This window comes from Hemiscyllium ocellatum, chromosome 1, assembly GCF_020745735.1.
Source record: "Hemiscyllium ocellatum isolate sHemOce1 chromosome 1, sHemOce1.pat.X.cur, whole genome shotgun sequence".
Lineage (NCBI taxonomy): Eukaryota > Metazoa > Chordata > Chondrichthyes > Orectolobiformes > Hemiscylliidae > Hemiscyllium > Hemiscyllium ocellatum.
In genome coordinates, this window is record NC_083401.1 from 63,616,234 (window position 1) to 63,633,467 (window position 17,234).

At 40.3% G+C, this 17,234-nt stretch overlaps 1 protein-coding gene across 1 annotated transcript in view; it reads right to left on the minus strand.

The window, feature by feature from the left end:
• The window catches only part of npr2 (natriuretic peptide receptor 2), a 176,706-nt gene that overhangs the window by 108,294 nt on the left and 51,178 nt on the right, over positions 1-17,234 (minus strand). Inside the window, exon 6 of the mRNA XM_060821360.1 lies at positions 3,423-3,517. Within this exon, the coding sequence (XP_060677343.1) occupies positions 3,423-3,517 (95 nt within the window). The remainder of the gene's footprint in view (positions 1-3,422; positions 3,518-17,234) is intronic.

Below are 17,234 nucleotides of genomic sequence, written 5' to 3' on the forward strand. Positions count from 1 at the left end.
GGGAAAGAATTTTGGTGAAAGTGATCATAACAACCTGGCCTTTACTATCAACTTGGGAGGTAGGTTTGAGGGATCTATGGACAAGAACCCCAAGATCGCTCTGTTCCTCCACACTATCAAAAATTCTGCATTCAAATTTAACTTTCCAAAAGGAAAAGGTAAGAGGAGTGGATAGGAGCAGATGGTATGGGAGAGTATTTAATTGGGGGATGGAGAATTGCACTGTTATTAGGCAGGAACTGGGGCACCTAAATTGGGAACAGATGTTCTCAGGAAAATGCAAGATAGAACTGCGGAGGTTGTTTAGGGAGCACCTGCTGATAGTGTAGGATACATTTGTCTCACTGAGGGAAGGAAGGGATGGTAGGGTGAAGGAACCTTGGGTGACAAGGGATGTGGAAAATCTAGTTAAGAAGAAAAAGGAAGCTTATTTAAGGTTGAGGAGGCAAGGTTCAGACTAGGCTCTATAGGGTCACAAAGTAGCCAGGAAGGAACTGAAGAATTCCATGCTGTACATCTCTGTGACTCTATGACTTAGGTGGACTAGAAGGGGGCTTCAAAAAGCTTTAGCAGTTAGGATGAAGGAAAACTCTAAGGCATTCTACACTTATGTAAGGAACAATAGGATGGCCAGATGAGGGTAAGGCCAATCAGGGATAGTGGAGGGAACTTGTGCCTGGAGTCGGAGGAGGTAGGGGTGGTCCTTAATGAATCCTGATGAAGGGCTCTGGCCCGAAACATCGAATTTCCTGTTCCTTGGATGCTGCCTAACCTGCTGTACTTTAACCAGTAACACATTTTCAGTCCTTAATGAATATTTTGCTTCAGTATTCACTACTGAGAGGGACCTTGTTATTTGTAAGGACAGCATGAAACTGGTTGATATGCTCGAATAGGTTGATGTTAAGAAGAAGGATGTGCTGAAATGTTTGAAAAACATAAGGATAGATAAGTCCCTGGTTCAGATGGGATATACCTAAGGTTACTACAGGAAGCAAGGCAAGAGATTGCTGCGCCTTTGGCGATGATGGTCTTTGCATCCTCACTGTCCACTGGAGTAGTACCAAATGATTTGAGGGTAGAAAACATTATTCCCTTGTTCAATAAAGGGAATAGGGATAATCCTGGGAATTACAGACCAGTCAATCTTATGTCTGTGGTAGGTAAATTATTGGAGAGGATTCTGACAGACAGGATTTTTGATTACTTAGAAAACTATAGTTTGCTTAGAGATAATCAGCATGACTTTGTGCGTAGCAGGTCTTAACTCTCAAACTTACTGAATTCTTTGAAGATGTGACAAAATATGTTGATAATGGTAGAGACGTGGATGTGGTGTACAGGGATCTTAGCAAGGCGTTTGATAAGGCTCCCTACGGTGGGCTCATTCAGAAAGTAAGGAAGCATGGGATCCAGGGAAATATGGCTGTCTGGATATAGGATTGGTTGGCCCATAGAAGACAGAAGATGGTAGTAGATGGAAAGTATTCAGCCTGGAACTCAGTGACCAGTGGTGTTCTGCAGGGATCTGTTCTGGGACCTCTGCTCTTTGTGATTTTTATAAATGACTTGGATGAAGAAGTTCGAAGAATGGGTTAGTAAATTTGCTGATTCCATGAAGGTCAAGTGAGTAGTGGATAGTGCTGTTATAGGTTGCAATGTGACATTGACAGGATACAGACCTGGGTATGGCAGGTGGAGTTCAACTTGGAAAAGTGTGAAGTGATTCATTTTGGAAGGTCAAATTTGAATGCAGAATTCTTGGTAGTGTGGAGGAACAGAGCGATCTTGGGGGTCATTGTCCATAGATCCCTCAAACCTACCACCCAGGATGATAGGGTTATTAAGAAGGCGTGTGGCGTATTAGCTTCCATTAGTGGGGGATTGAATTTAAGAGCTGCGAGGTTATGCTGCAGCTCTATAGAGCCCTGGTTAGACCACACTTGGAATATTCATTCAATTCTGGTCAGCTCATTATAGAAAGAATGTGGAAGCTTTCATATGGTTCCCACACCCCTGCCAAGTTAAGTTAAAACCATCGCAACAACACTTTTCTAGTCTCGCAGTCAACACCATAGGTGGAAAATCAAACTTTTTATTCTTGCCATTGAAATTCAAATTTTTCCATTTTGACCATGTTTTCCCCAGCCTGTACCATCATCCATGACCTTCAAGGGTGAGGGAAATTCTGTCCCATTTGGTGACCAGTTAACCTAATAATGTTCACAGGCAAAAATGTTCCCACTTACTAAGGTCAATATGCGGTCTTCCAATACAAAGGGGGTACGTTCTAAATACAACGGCACAGGTCATCTTCTTCAATATCTCTCAGCAGCTCTCTTTGAGCCCCTATCTCAGCAAGTTTGAAAGGATTTCCCTCTCCATCCAGACATCTGTGGCCAACTCCTAACATATGAATCTATGATGGACATCAGTGATATCTGGACGATAGTAATATAGGAATATTCAACTTAAGAGCATGAGTATGTCATTCAACATTTTCAGCCTGCTACAGCACTCAACAACATCATGGCTGATTAGATGGTGATCTCAACTCTACCTTCCAGTTAGCCCACCCACCCTGCATTAAACATTGATGCCTTTTTCAGATAAAGATTTGTCTAAGCCCACCTTAAATCAATTCAATGATTCAGCCCTTACATCCTCCTGGGGGAAGTGTATCCCACAGACTAACAGCCCTTTTAGAAAATATAAGCATTCCTCATCTCCTCATCTAATATGTTTTGGTCCTAAAATTTGTCCTTTCTTTCTAGTTCCCACACTAGATGGAACTTCCTCTTGGTGCCCATCCTGCTAAGCCCCTTCAGGATTGCACATGTTTCAGTACAATCACCAAGTAAGCTTTGCACAGCTGAAGTGATACTTGGCAATTTAAGTTATATTAGAATTTTAAATCTTGCAACTGTTCAATACCTCCTACTTCTTAGCAAATAAATCCCCAATCTGAATTGTTTCCAATCTGCCAGTAGCTCACCTAAATTATCTGAATGAAGCTGAACTTGAGAATGATGGTAAAGTTCAATGCTCATTATATTGGGCAGGAAACATTTCTGGATAGGGTCACGTCCTATTGGGAGAAAATAGTTCCCTAATATTCTAATGTGTTTTGGCCTACACCCCACATCCTATCTTCATATTTAATTCCTATTTAATTGGGCCTCTGTGAGAAACTATTCTTCCATCTGAACACTTCCCGCTAAATAACGAAAGGTTTATTGTAGCCATGGTAACAGAGATTTTTCCATTTAAATAGATATGAACATATATTCAGTAATTCCACAAGTACTCTGGGGAGCATGCATTGGAAACAAGAGAGCATCACTGTTGTTTCAGTTTATCCAAGCCACACTTGAGAAACAAATATTTACACATCTGACATAAAAATACTGCAAAATACTAACCTTATACTTCCCAGTTTCAATGTTGGTCATGTCCCACAGACTAAAGTCAATGTCTCGATCACCATTTTTATCAATGCTCACAAATCCAGTAACTCCTATGATAAATTAGAGACATAAAAAAGATGGAAAATTAAACAAAACACATGAAAAAAACACCAACCATTATTCCATTTTGCACCAGATGCTGATTCCAAGCACATGTAACATTTGCTTTAGATTTAGCAAGCATAAATTGGCTGATCAAACGAAATACCATGTTGCTTTGGCTGTTTATATTAGGCAGAGTATAGACCACACTTAGTTAGCAAACTGGCATTCCCACAAGGTCATCTTAATGGGAAGAAGAATGAAGGGATGCAGAAATATGTAAGTGTTATAATTTTTCTTTATGTTTTCCTTTTAGGAACAGAAAAACAATGAGATGGTCACTTAGTGTCATTAAAAAGAATTAGGCTTTCCTTTAGCGAAGCTTTCTAATCACAATACTAGCCAAAATACAATTTCCTTGAATTAGTTTAATGGCCAACTTGTAAAACACAAAGGCCAGAACTTCAGTTGCTCTTCCTGGCTCCAAAAATGTCTCCCCAAACATGTAGCTGTAGATGAGCTCCCACTATTATGCAGTCTCACTTGTTCCAGTATGAAAGATGTTATTTTTAGATTAGATTGCATACTGTATGAAAACAGGCCCTTTGGCCCAGCAGGTCCCCACCGACCCTCTGAAGAGTAACCCACCCAGACCAATTCCCCTACCCTATGGGCAGTTTAGCCTAGCCAATTCACCTGACTTGCATATGTGTGAATTGTGGGAGGAAACCTGAGCACCTAGAACAAACCTGTGCAGACATGGGGAGATGTGCAAACTCCACACTGACAGTCCCCCGAGGCTGGGATGGAACCTGGGTCTCTGGTGCTATGAGGCAGCAGTGCAAACCACTGAGCCACCATGCCACCCCTAAGTGGTTTAAGTGGAAAAAGAATTTGAGTATGTGAAGAAGAGCAGACAAAAGTCATAGTCCATGCTGGAGCAAACAGATAATTCGGAGTATATAGGAGGGTTTGCAGATAAAATATTATGAAATAAGCAACAGATTCAAAAATAAAACTTGAAAAATGCTCATCTTGGATTTGTCCCCGTGAAAGGCACTAGACAGATTGAACAGAGGAAGATTGGTGAAACATGTGTATGGCTTCAGGGTTCATGCAGCAGTAAAAAGAAAATTTCACACTTTTGAGGCATTGGAGTTAGTTCTGGGACCTCAGGGGCGATAATAGAGCAGTGTGAAGAATTTAAATTAATATTATAGGAAGTGGGGGAAGTCCAAGTTGTAGACAAAAATAACAGCAATGAAGTTTCTTGGAACTGAAGCAGAAGGCTGAGTGAAAAACAAATTGTGATAAAATATTATCAACAGGAAAAGGGGAAGAAACAGGCGAAAGCAGTGAAAGATAGAACATTATATGATTGAAAAGGCATCGCTGATCAAAAAGCTAAGATTCACTCTTTTTCCTCAATTATTTCTTCCGAGCCCCATTCCAAGTTCATTTCACTTTATCTGTTCTTCTAATCCTCTTTGAACCCTGTTTTACTTTTATCACTTTGTTTATTAAACCTTCAATGTATCATGTTTCTATTTGACTATTCTTAAAGATCTGCTTCTTTCACTTTTAGTTAAATGCCTATTTGTGCTTTTTTTGTCAAAGTCGATTCTTGTGTTTTTTTAAAATCTGTTCCCCATGTGTTTTTTCAATGTGCCTGTTTCTCATTTGTTTTCCCTTTGGTCTTTTTTTTGAGAATGCATTGTTTCCTGCAAGCTCCTTTTAAAAGCCATTTCCTTTCATTCTATATTTCTTCATTTTAATTTCTTTCTAATTATTCTTCTCTATGTCATTCTTATAATTCAACCTATGCTCATCAAACTCTTTTTGTGTTTTTTAATCATAATCTTGATAGAAGGCTACTTTAGACATCACTTCATTATTCCAATTCCTCGAATACTCATGACTGATTTCAGTGGCTTCCATTATTAAAATTGAATCTTTGTCATTTTAAAATTTGATTGATGACTCCAAATCATGAGAAACATTCTGAAATAGGAGTATGAACTCCAGTGATTGTTGTTAAAAGGAATTATACATATGAAGGAAATGTCTGTTGTTATCATTGATAATGTAATTTGATGATATATCTGCTGTGCTATGGTATTTAGCATTCATAAGTTTCTGATATTCCATTTCTTGTGCTGTATCTGTTGTTCCTTTAATTTAGTGGCTTGTTCCTCTATTCTCCTCCCGTGAGTCATCCAATCCTCTCCCAATCCAGCTGTATTTCCCAGAATCATAAAAAATGAAATGGCGCAACAGGAGGCCATTCAGTTCTTCATGCCTATATCAGCTTGGTAAACAAGCATTATGACCGTGTTGAGACTGTGGTGCTGGTAAAGCACAGCCTTCCAAGAGCAGACAGGATTCAAGGAGCAGGAGGATCGACATTTCGGGCATAAGCTCTTCATCAGGAATGATGCCCGAAATGTCGATTCTCCTGCTCCTCAGATGCTACCTGACCTGCTGTGCTTTTCCTTCACCACTCTTTCGACTCTGATCTCCAGCATCCACAGTTCTCACTTTCTCCTCCTTCATTATGACCTTGTGTCAATCTCTGGCGTTATCCCCATACCCTCTCACATATCTGCTGGTGTGTATTCATTTATTTGTTTTTGCTAATGGCTCCTTTATTTCACTGATTAGTTGGTGTTTCAACTTGTGTACAAGTTTATTAATTAATCACAACCAAATTTTGCACTTAATTTTATCATGTTCAGTGCGATATAATTTTTCTATAATTTGCTATTTCCAGTCACTTTATGGATTTATCGATTCTGTGAATGATCCTGCGCCAATAAATTATTAATTTATTTGTAGCAGCACACTGCTCCAATAATTTTCAATTTTCTTTCCTTGTTCAAATTGAATTTTTAGTTTACTCTATTATTTCCATATTATGGGGTAGCAACTTCTTAGATTTGCTCCTTATGATTCTATAAACCTCTATAAGATCACCTATACTCCTGGGGAAAAAGTCCGAGCCAATTCAGTCTCTCTCTGTAACTCAAGTGTTCCAGTCTTGGTAACATCTTTGTCAATCTTTTTTGCACCCTTTCCAGTTTAATTGCCACCTTCCTACAGCAGGGCGATCAGAATAGTATGTGGTGCACTTAAAATATGGTGCATAGTAGAATATGGATCAAGTGCAGGGGGTGGCATGGTGGCTCAGTGGTTATCAGTGCTGCCTCACAGCGCCATGGACCCGGGTTTGATTCCCATCTCAGGCTACTATCTGTGTGGAGTTTGCACATTCTCCCAGTGTCTGCGTGGGATTGCTCTGGGTGCTCCGGTTTCTTCCCACAGTCCAAAGATGTGCAGGTCAGGTGAATTGGCCATGCTAAATTGCCCATAGTGTTAGGTGCATTAGTCAGGGGTGAATATAGGGTAGGGGAATGGGTCTGGGTGGGTTACTCTTTGGAGGGTCGGTGTGGAATTGTTGGGCCGAAGGATCTGTTTCCATAATGTAGGGAATCTAATCTAAACAAATAATGAAGCAATGAGTCATGATGGGGTTTGAGATCAGAGATATCAGATATGGAGCTGGAGGGATCATACTTGGTTACAATGTGAAAGAGCATGAGGAATTGTTGGAATAAGTTTAAAACCAGCCATTATAGGACCATGAAAAATAAAAGTGAGATAGGTAAAGCAAATCTCAGGGTCAAATGGATAATCATTTGCAGCCATAGACAGTGCAACTGAGATTTGAGTGTGGACCAAAATGAAGTAGAAACAGGCTGCATGAAATATTAGGGAGAGGTCTGAGAATAGAAATCATAGTCGACGTTCTGTGTATTGCATGAAAAAAGTGTGATAAATCAGGAGAAAGAGACAAAAATTGAAAAAGTTTCTGTGTGCACAAGAAGCTATATGCCCTGCAATAAAGTGCCATTAATGGGAATGGAGTGGACCTGGACTGTCCCATCTTGGTGCATTGCGGGGGGCTTTAGAAACTATATTCAGGGCTTGAACCAGGGATTCACACTCCCAAGTTGGCACTGGCAATGCTCATCAGAGTGCTGTATAACTGTGAGTCAGGAGCTTGCATACTTATGTCTCAACATTACAGACCACATTGTGGGAATTTTGACATTTAGCAATTTTCACTTAGCTGGGGAGATTTTGGAGGCATCATGTTTTATACAATTTGGTACACTATCAGCATAACATAGATGGAGTTGGGAACCCAGTCAGGATTAAGCACAAAACATGTTGCTGACTTCACATCATAATAAAACACTGTACCATATATTATATGTTATTATTTGTAATTAATTCAAAGGGTGATGACAAGGCTTTATTTTGAAAAGGTAAGCGATCATTAAATAATGTTGTTGCCAAGTCGTCAACTCTAACATCTGGCATTTAAACAAGGGAATGACGAGCATTGTGAAACTTGTGCATTGCTGAGAAGAGAGGATGGTGAAGCTTTGTGTCATCCATTTAGCTTGCCTTCTGCATAAAAAAAGAGACATGTCCAAGCATTGTGCGCGCTTTGAACTAACTAACAACATAGACACAATAGTTCTCTGGTGGATTCTTCATTATCACACCTCAACTGATAAGAGTTAGATTACTTATAATGAGCACCTTTTGTTCATATAACATAAATTGTTACTCACTAATGGGCAAGGCTGACAGGAGTAGGGAACACTGTTTGGCAAGGTTCTGCATGGTATGCTGGTTAGTAGGGTTGAATCAAGTGGGATCCAGGGAGACCTAGCCAATTGGATACAAAATTGGCTTGACAATAGGAGATGGAGGGTGGTGGTAAAGGGTAGTTGTTTAGACTGGAGGCTTGTGACCACCTGCGTACCAAAGGATCGATGTTGGGTCCACTGTTGTTTGTCATTGATATAAACGATTTGGATGAGAATATAGGAGGCATGGTTAGTGAGTTTGTGAATGACACCAAAATTGGGGGTATGGTGGACAGTGAAAAGGTTATTCAAAAATACAATTGGTTGTGATCAAGTGGGCCAGTGGGCTGAGGAATAGCACATGGAATTTAATTTACATAAATGTGAGGTGTTGCATTTTGGTAATACAAAGCATGGCAGGTGCATAGTTTCTTGAAAGTGGAGTCGCAGGTAGACAGGGAGGTAAAGAAGGCATTTGGCATACTTGCCTTCCTTGATCAGAGCACTGAGTACAGAAATGGGACATCATGTTACAGCTGTAAAAGACACCGGTAAGGCCACATTTGGAACACCACATACAATTCTGGTCGCCCTGCTGCAGGAAGGATGTTACTAAACTGGAAAGGGTGCAAAAAAGATTTACAAGGATGTTATCAAGATTGGACGTTTGAGTTACAAGGAGAGACTGGATCAGCTGGGAATAAGTGGCTGCGAGGTGATCTTATAGAGGTTTATAAAATCATAAAGAGCAAAGATAAGGTGAATAGTCCAAGTTTTCTCCCCAGGGAAGGGGAGTCCAAATCTAAAGGGCATAGGGTGAAGGTAAGAGGGAAAACACTTAAAAGGGACCTGAGAGCAACACACAGAGGGTAGTGTATATATGGATTGAGCTGCCAGAGGGAGTAATAGAGGGAGATACAACTACAACATTTAAAAGACGTTTGGACAGTTACATGGTTAGGAAAGATTTACAGAGGAACCTGGATTATCTGAAGGACATGGGTGGGGAGTATTTTGTTTGGTTAATTGAATTCCGGATAATTGAATGCCAAATAATTGAGGTTCCTCTGTAGAGGGAAATGGGCCAAATGCAGGCAAATGGGATTTGTTCAGTTTCGGAGACCTAGTTAGCATAGATGAGTTGGGCCAAAGGGCCTGTGTTTGTGCGATATGAGTCAATGACTCTAAATGTACATTCTTGCATTTTGAAGATGGGTGGACACTGAGAGCAAGCTTCTAAACAGTATTGCTTTCCTCTGCAATGCTAATATACTGTTGAAGTCAGAAAGTCTTCAGATGCATAAGAATCTATTGATAAAATGTGATTTTGAATTGTAATGAGTTGAAACCCAGAAATAATGGTGTGAAATGTACCTATATCTTTGATTTGTTTCCTGGACATTCAGTTCAACCATCTGTTTGACATCTTTAAAGGTTTGGCAAATGGATGAGCTTTCACTGGCTTTGATATCCAGGCTAGTCCTCCAATTGTTGTAAAGCTATGAAAGAAGACTGAGCTTTTGACTACCTTTAAAATTTAACTCAGCCATCTGTTAGGCTGCTTCAAAAAGTTTACTGCTGGTCAGCTTTTGGCTGTCTTTAAAACTTTCAATAGATTCAACACAAGGGATTTTGTTAGTATATTCATTCAATTCTTTATAAATTCTTGGTGTCTTCCAAACACCATTAAGGAATTCTACTTATTAGGAGTCATGAACACGATTGTTAAGAGATATTGAAAACTTTGGTATTTACACTGATATATATTAAAAGAATTTTGATTTTGCATTCTTCAACATTTTCCCAATATCTTACTGATCTGTGGTTGCTTCTACTGTAGGTGTGAGGTGAGTGAATGAGGTATATGTGTTGAAAACGTATGAGGGTTTGCATTAAGGAGGTATGGGATGAATGAGTGCAGACGTTAAAGGCAAGGGGAGGTCACACTGCTCTTGTCAACTGGGTCTATGTCACAGTAAATGGAAGCAGGTCTTTTAATCTGTCCTTTACAGCATTAACCTCCATTTACAGCATTTACCTCCACAGAACATAGAACAATACAGCACAGAACCGGCCCTTCAGCCCACGATGTTGTGCCAAACATTTGTCCTAGCTTAAGCACCTATCCATGTACCTATCCAATTGCTGCTTAAAGGTCACCAATGATTCTGACTTTGCCACTCCCACAGGCAGCGCATTCCATGCCCCCACCACTCTCTGGGTAAAGAACCTACCCCTGACATCGCCCCTAATACCTTCCACTCTTCTCCTTAAATTTATACCCCTTTGTAACACTCTGTTTACCCGGAGAAAAAGTCTCTGACTGTCTATCTATTCCCTTGATCATCTTATAAACCTCTATCAAGTTACCCCTCATCCTTCGCCGTTCCAATGAGAAAAGGCCTAACAATCTCAACCTATCCTCGTATAACCTATTCTCCATTCCAGGCAACATCCTGGTAAATCTCCTCTGCACCCTCTCCAAAGCTTCCCCATCTTTCCTAAAGTGAGGCGACCAGAACTGCACACAGTACTCCAAATGTGGCCTTACCAAGGTCCTGTACAGCTGCAAACATCACCTCATGACTCTTGAATTCAATCCCTCTGCTAATGAACGTTAATACACCATAGGCCTTCTTACAGCTCTATCCACCTGAGTGGCAACTTTCAAAGATCTATGAACATAGACCCCAAGATCCCTCTGCTCCTCCAGCTTACTAAGAACCCTACCGTTAACGCTGTATTCTTCATTCTTATTTGTCCTTCCAAAATGGACAACCTCACACTTGACAGGGTTGAATTCCAACTGCCACTCCTCAGCCCAGCTCTGCATCATATCTAAGTCCCTTTGTAGCCGACAGCAGCCCTCCTCACTATCCACAACTCCACCAATCTTCGTACCATCTGCAAATTGTCTGGCCCACCCTTCGACTCCCTCTTCCAAGTCATTAATAAAAATTACAAACAGAATTCAGCCTCAATAATTCTAGCCCATTCCCAACCACCCACCATTAAAACATCAGCTTGCTCTCTCTCCACACATGCTGCCTGACCTGTTGTGACTGCCAATATTTTTGTTTATAGTACAGATAGGATTGTGACCTTGGGAAGTGTTCCCTTCTTGATTCCTACCTCCAAAACGGAAATCTGGGCTCCTTTGTGTCTGATGAACATTAATGTAAGAATATTTATATTAGAAATGAGTATATGGACAGTTTCAAGATGAAATGTTGATATTAAATAATAGCTAAAAATTGTGACAATAATTCATGAGGTTTGTGAAGGGAAGTTTTAATATTGTAAAGGAAAATCTATTTTTCATATTTATGTGCTTTTGAATTAGCACGTCTGTTCAGATCAGATGTCACACTTTAAACATTAACATATCACTGATGTAAAACTTTTATACATATATCCCGGAAACTAACCTTTTTAGAATGTATTTTTATTTCATAAACCAATAAATGTACAGATAGCTCTACCTGCTCTCTGACAAGATGTGTTATGATCCCAATTGATGGTTTTACGAGACAATTCAAGATAAAATCTGGCTTGATAGATCATAAGTCTTATTTTGCTATTTGTTTACTGCTACAGTCAGTGACTTGACATATTCATATGAAAAAGACAATGTACTTTAAACAGAAGAACAGATAAATTGATTAAACAAAAGAAAAGAGAGAGTTATGATACACAATGCAAGAATTATTTAGAGTAGTCTTACAAAGAACATCAGAAATACAGATTAAACCTTTTTACCAACAACAACCTTACAGATACTCAAACCTCGATGAATAGTGGTCACCCAGTCTTCTTTTTTTTACATTTCTTTGTTCATTTGGCACAGCTGTAACTGTGTTTTGATCTTTTGTACTTAGTGACCTTTCAAAGAGTTATACCACACCCTCAATTTGCAGCAGTTTTCTGCTTCTGAGGGGCTTTTCTCTGCAGCATTTAGGATAGGACATTTTCCCCAGCATTGACCTTTTGGAGACTGCTATGATAACAGTACTTCGTTTCACTCTGACTGAAGCTACACACACTGGCTGATCTTCTAGACGGTATGAGATTTGTCTCCCTGAATCAAAGTCCACCTTGTTGCTGCTACACCAATCTATTTTTTCTATTTTATGCATATTTCTAATGCACTGGATTGTTCACCTCAAACTCTACTCCAAGACTGTAAACCCTCATTAAAATGTGTGCAAATGGGTAATCTAAGATGGAGGATGGGAAAAGGCTGTGGCTATAATAGCTGCTCCTATCTTGAGGTATGTTAGGTGTTAGAGGTGATTTCCTCAAACTCCAGGAGCAGCAATTACTGTTTTATATGCATCGTTTTGGAACTTTAGGGAAATAAGTTCAAAACAATGGCACTTTTAAAAAGTGGAAGACACACAAAAGGCAGCAACCACATGAGGGAGAAAGAGAAAGAAACCTACACTGATAACTGACAGCAGTGAATCTGCACAGTTTTTACCTTTGCTGTTTGAGTTCATGCATCTCTGGACATCAGACTGCATCTAGCAAAATTCACAGCTGACCTTGGAGGAACCTGTGTGGGAGAGCTCATAGCACAGGAACAGATAAATGCATTGTTTTTAAGTGTAATTTTTCTGTAAGTCAAGTAGTGACTAGAGTGGGTTCTTTCTTGATTACATGTTTTATTGAGATCTATATCTTGATTAAATTTTAAAAATATAAACCATAAGAACTAAGTTAGCCTCAAGCATTTTTAAGAGAAAAAAGACAATGCTATTTTCTGGGTCTGTAGATTGTGAAGGAGCAAAGATGGCCTTTCGTAGAGTGATATGCTCTTCTTGTTGGATGTGGGAGTTTAAGGAGAGTTTCCAAATTACTGATAATTATGTCCGCAAGAAGTGTCTTTGCTTGTGAATCCTATCATATCACATGGATCGGTTGGAGCAGCAGTTAGAGGCAATAAGGACTTTATAAGAGCTAGGGGGTGAAATGGATGGCAGTTATAGGAAGGGAGAAAAGCCATAGATACAGTCAGGTATATGGGTTAACTCCAGGAAATGTAGGAGGAGTAGGCAGGTCGTGCAGGAGTCTTCTGTGGCTATCTCCATGTCAACAAGTCTGCTGTTTTTGAAAATATAGGGGATGATGGACTCTCAGGGGAATGTAGCATGAACAGCCAAGTTTCTAGTACCAAGAACGACTCTAATGTAATGAGGGATATGTCGGGTTCCAAGCGTTCGATTGTGTTAGGGTACTCTCTAGTCAAAGGCACAGACAGACATTTCTGCAGCCAGCAGTGAAAAATCAGAATGGTGTGTTGCCTCCCTACTGCCAGGATCAAGGATGTCTCAGAGAAGGTGCAGAGTATTCTCAAAGGGGAGAGGAACAGCAGGAGGTCATTGTACACATTGGAACTAATGGCATAAGTAGGGAAATGGATGAGATTCTAAAGGGAGTATATATAAAGTTAGGCAGGAATTTAAAAAGGAGATCCCCGAGGGTAGTAGTATCTGGAATACTCCCAGTACGACGAGCTAGTGAGGGTAGGAATAGAAGGATAGAGCAGATGACTGTGTGGCTAAGGAGCTGGTGTATGGGAGAAGGATTCACATTTTTGGATCATTGGAATCTCTTTTAGGGTAGAAGCGACCTGTACAAGAAGGACAGATTGCGCCTGAATTGGAAGGGGACTAATATGCTGTCAGGAAGATTTGCTAGAGCTGCTCGGAAGGAGTTAACTTAGTAAGGTGGGAGAGTGGGACCCAGGGAGATAGTGAGGAAACCGATCAATCTGAGACTGGTAATGTTGGAAAAATGAGCAAGTCAAACAGTTATGGCAGGCAGGAACAAAGCAGAGAACAAGGTAGGACTGATAAATTAAATTGCATTTACTTGAATGCAAGAGGTCTGACAGGGAAGGCAGAGGAATTCAGGGCATGATTACTAACATGGGACTGGGATATCACAGCAATTACAAAAATGTGGCTCAGGAATGGACAGGACTGGCAGCTTAATATTCCAGGATACAAATGCTACAGGAATGGTAGAAAATGGAGGCGGGGGAGGGGTGGGGGGGGTGGGGGAAAGGGAGAAGGGGGAGTAGTGTTTTTGATAAGGGTTAACACTACGGCTGTACTTAGGGAGGATATTCCTGGGAATACATCCAGGGAAGTTATTTGGGTGGGACCGAGAAATAAGAAAGGGATGATCACTTTATTGGGATTGTATTATAGACTCCCTAATAATAAGCGGGAAATTGAAAAACAAATTTGTAAGGCGATTTCAGTTATCTGTAAGAATAATAGGGAAGTTATGGTCGGGTGTTTGAATTTTCCAAATATAGACTGTGACAGCGATAATGTTAAGGGTTCAGATCGAGATGAATTTATTAAGTATGTACAAGACAATTTTATGATTCAGTATGTGGATGTAGCTACGAGAGAAGATGCAAAACTTGACCTACTCTTGGGAAATAAGGCAGGGCAGGTGTCAGTAGGGAAGCACTTTGGGGCCAGCGACCATAATTCTATTAGATTTAAAATAATGATGAAAAAGGATAGGCCAGATATAAAAGTTGAAGTTCTAAATTGGACGAAGGCTAATTTTGACGGTATTCGGCAAATTTCAAAAATTGATTGGGGGCAGATGTTCATAGTAAAGGGACGGTTGGAAAATGGGAAGCCTTCAGAAATGAGATAATGAGAGTCCAGAGACTCTCTGTATATTCCTGTTCGGGTGAAAGGAAAGGGTGGTAGGTGTAGGAAAACCTGGATGACAAGAGAAATTGAGGGTTTTGGTTAAGGAAAAAAAAGGAAGCAGATGTCAGGTATAGACAGGATAGATTGAATGAATCCCTAGAAGTGTATGAAGGCAGTAGGAGTATACTTAAGAGGGATGTCAGGAGGGCAAAAAGGGGACCTGAGATAGCTTTGGCAAATAAGGTTAAGGAGAATCCAAAGGGATTTTATAAATACATTAAGGACAAAAGGCTAACCAGGGAGAGAATACAGCCCCTCAAAGATCAGCAAGGCAGCCCATGTATGGAGCCGCAAAAGATGGGCAAGATGCTAAACAAGTATTTTGCATCAGTGTTTATTGTGGGAAAGGACATGGAAGATATCGAATGTGGGAAAATAAATGCTGACATCTTGAAAAATGTCCACATTACATAGGAGGTGCTGGATACCTTGAAATAGATAAAAGTGGATAAATCCCCAAGTCCTGATCAGGTGTACCCTAGAACTCTGTGGGAAGTTAGGGAAGTGATTGCTGGGCCTCTTGCTGAGATATTTGTATCATCGATAGTCATAGGTGCTAGAAGGTTGGCTAACATGGTGCCACTATTTAAGAAAAGTGGTAAGGAAAAGCCAGGGAACTATAGACCGGTCAGCCTGACATCGGTGATGGGCAAATTGTTGAGGGAGTCCTGAGGGACAGGATTTCCATGTATTTGAAAAGGCATGGGCTGCTTAGGGATAGCCAGCATGGTTTGTGCATGGGAAATCATGTCTCACGAACTTGATTGAGTTTTTTGTGGAAGTAACAAAGAGGATTGATGAGGGCAGAGCAGTAGATGTGATCTATATTGATTTCAGTAAGGCATTTGACAAGGTTCCTCTTGGGATTAGTAAGGTTAGATCTCATGGAATAGAGGCAGAACTAGCCATTGGGATACAGAACTGGCTCAAAGGTAGAAGACAGAGGGTGGTGGTGGAGGGTTGCTTTTCAAACTGGAGGCCTGTGACCAGTGGAGTGCCAAAAGGGTCCACTGCTTTTTCTTATTTATATAAATGATTTGGATGTGAACATTAAGGGGTATAGTTAGTAAGTTTGCAGATGACACCAAAATTGGAGGAGTAGTGGACAGCAAAGAAGGTTACCTTAGATTACAACGGCATCTTGATCAGATGGGCCAATGTGCCGAAGACTGGCAGATGGATTTTAATTCAGATAAAAGCAAAGCAGAGCAGGACTTATACATCTAATGAGAAGAAGGTCCTGGGGAGTGTTGCTGAACAAAGAGACCTTGGAGTGTAGGTTCATAGTTCCTTGAAAGTAGAGTCACAGCTAGATATGATAGTGAAGAAGGTGTTTGGTATACTTTCTTTTATTGGTCAGAGTATTGAGTATAGGAGTTAGGAGGTCATGTTGCGGCTGTACAGGACATTGGTTAGGCCACTTATTGAATATTGTGTGCAATTCTGGTCTCCTTCCTTTCGGAAGGATGTTGTGAAACTTGAAAGAGTTCAGAAAAGATTTACAAGGATGTTGCCAGGGTTGAGGGATTTGAGCTGTGGGGTGAGGGTGGGGCTATTTTCCCTGGAGCATCAGAGGCTGTGGGGTGACCTTATAGAGCTTTATAAAATCATGAGGGGCATGGGAGGGGGGAGTCTAGAACTAAAGGCCACAGGTTTAAGATGAGAGAGGAAAGATATAAAAGGGATCTAAGGCACAATGTTTTCACACAGAGGGTGATGCGTATATGGAAAGAACTGCCAGAGAAAGTGATGAAGGCTAGTACAATTTCAGTATTTGAAAGGCATCTGGATTGGTATATAAATAGGAAGGGTTCAGAGGGATATGGCCAAGTGCTGGCAAATGGGACTAGGTTAGATTAGGCTATCTGGTTGATATGGATGAGTTGGACCGAAGGGTCTGTTTCCATGCTGTACATCTCCTATGATTCTCTGGCTCTATGACTCAAAAACCTCATTACAGAGCAATTCTAAAATGAAACTAAAATCAATGTCCATCCATTCCTAACAGGTACAAATCAGAAATACAAATGGTCCTTCCACTTTACAATTCATGTTTCCAAATAAGAATATATTATAAACTTTGCTCACAATGTCAGGAGTTCACAAGGAACTCAAATAAACTGAACTTGCTTGTTCAGGTAAAAGGGATACATTGTGCTCTGACCATAAAGAATAAACCAACGAGCCAGCTAAATACCATAATTGCACTTGAAACAGCAGATTCGATATGCAATGTCACAGAAGATTTTCCAAACCCATTTAGTAACTATATATAAACCTGTGATGATTCTTGCTGTATTCCCACTTCAGACTAATTCTGCCAACTT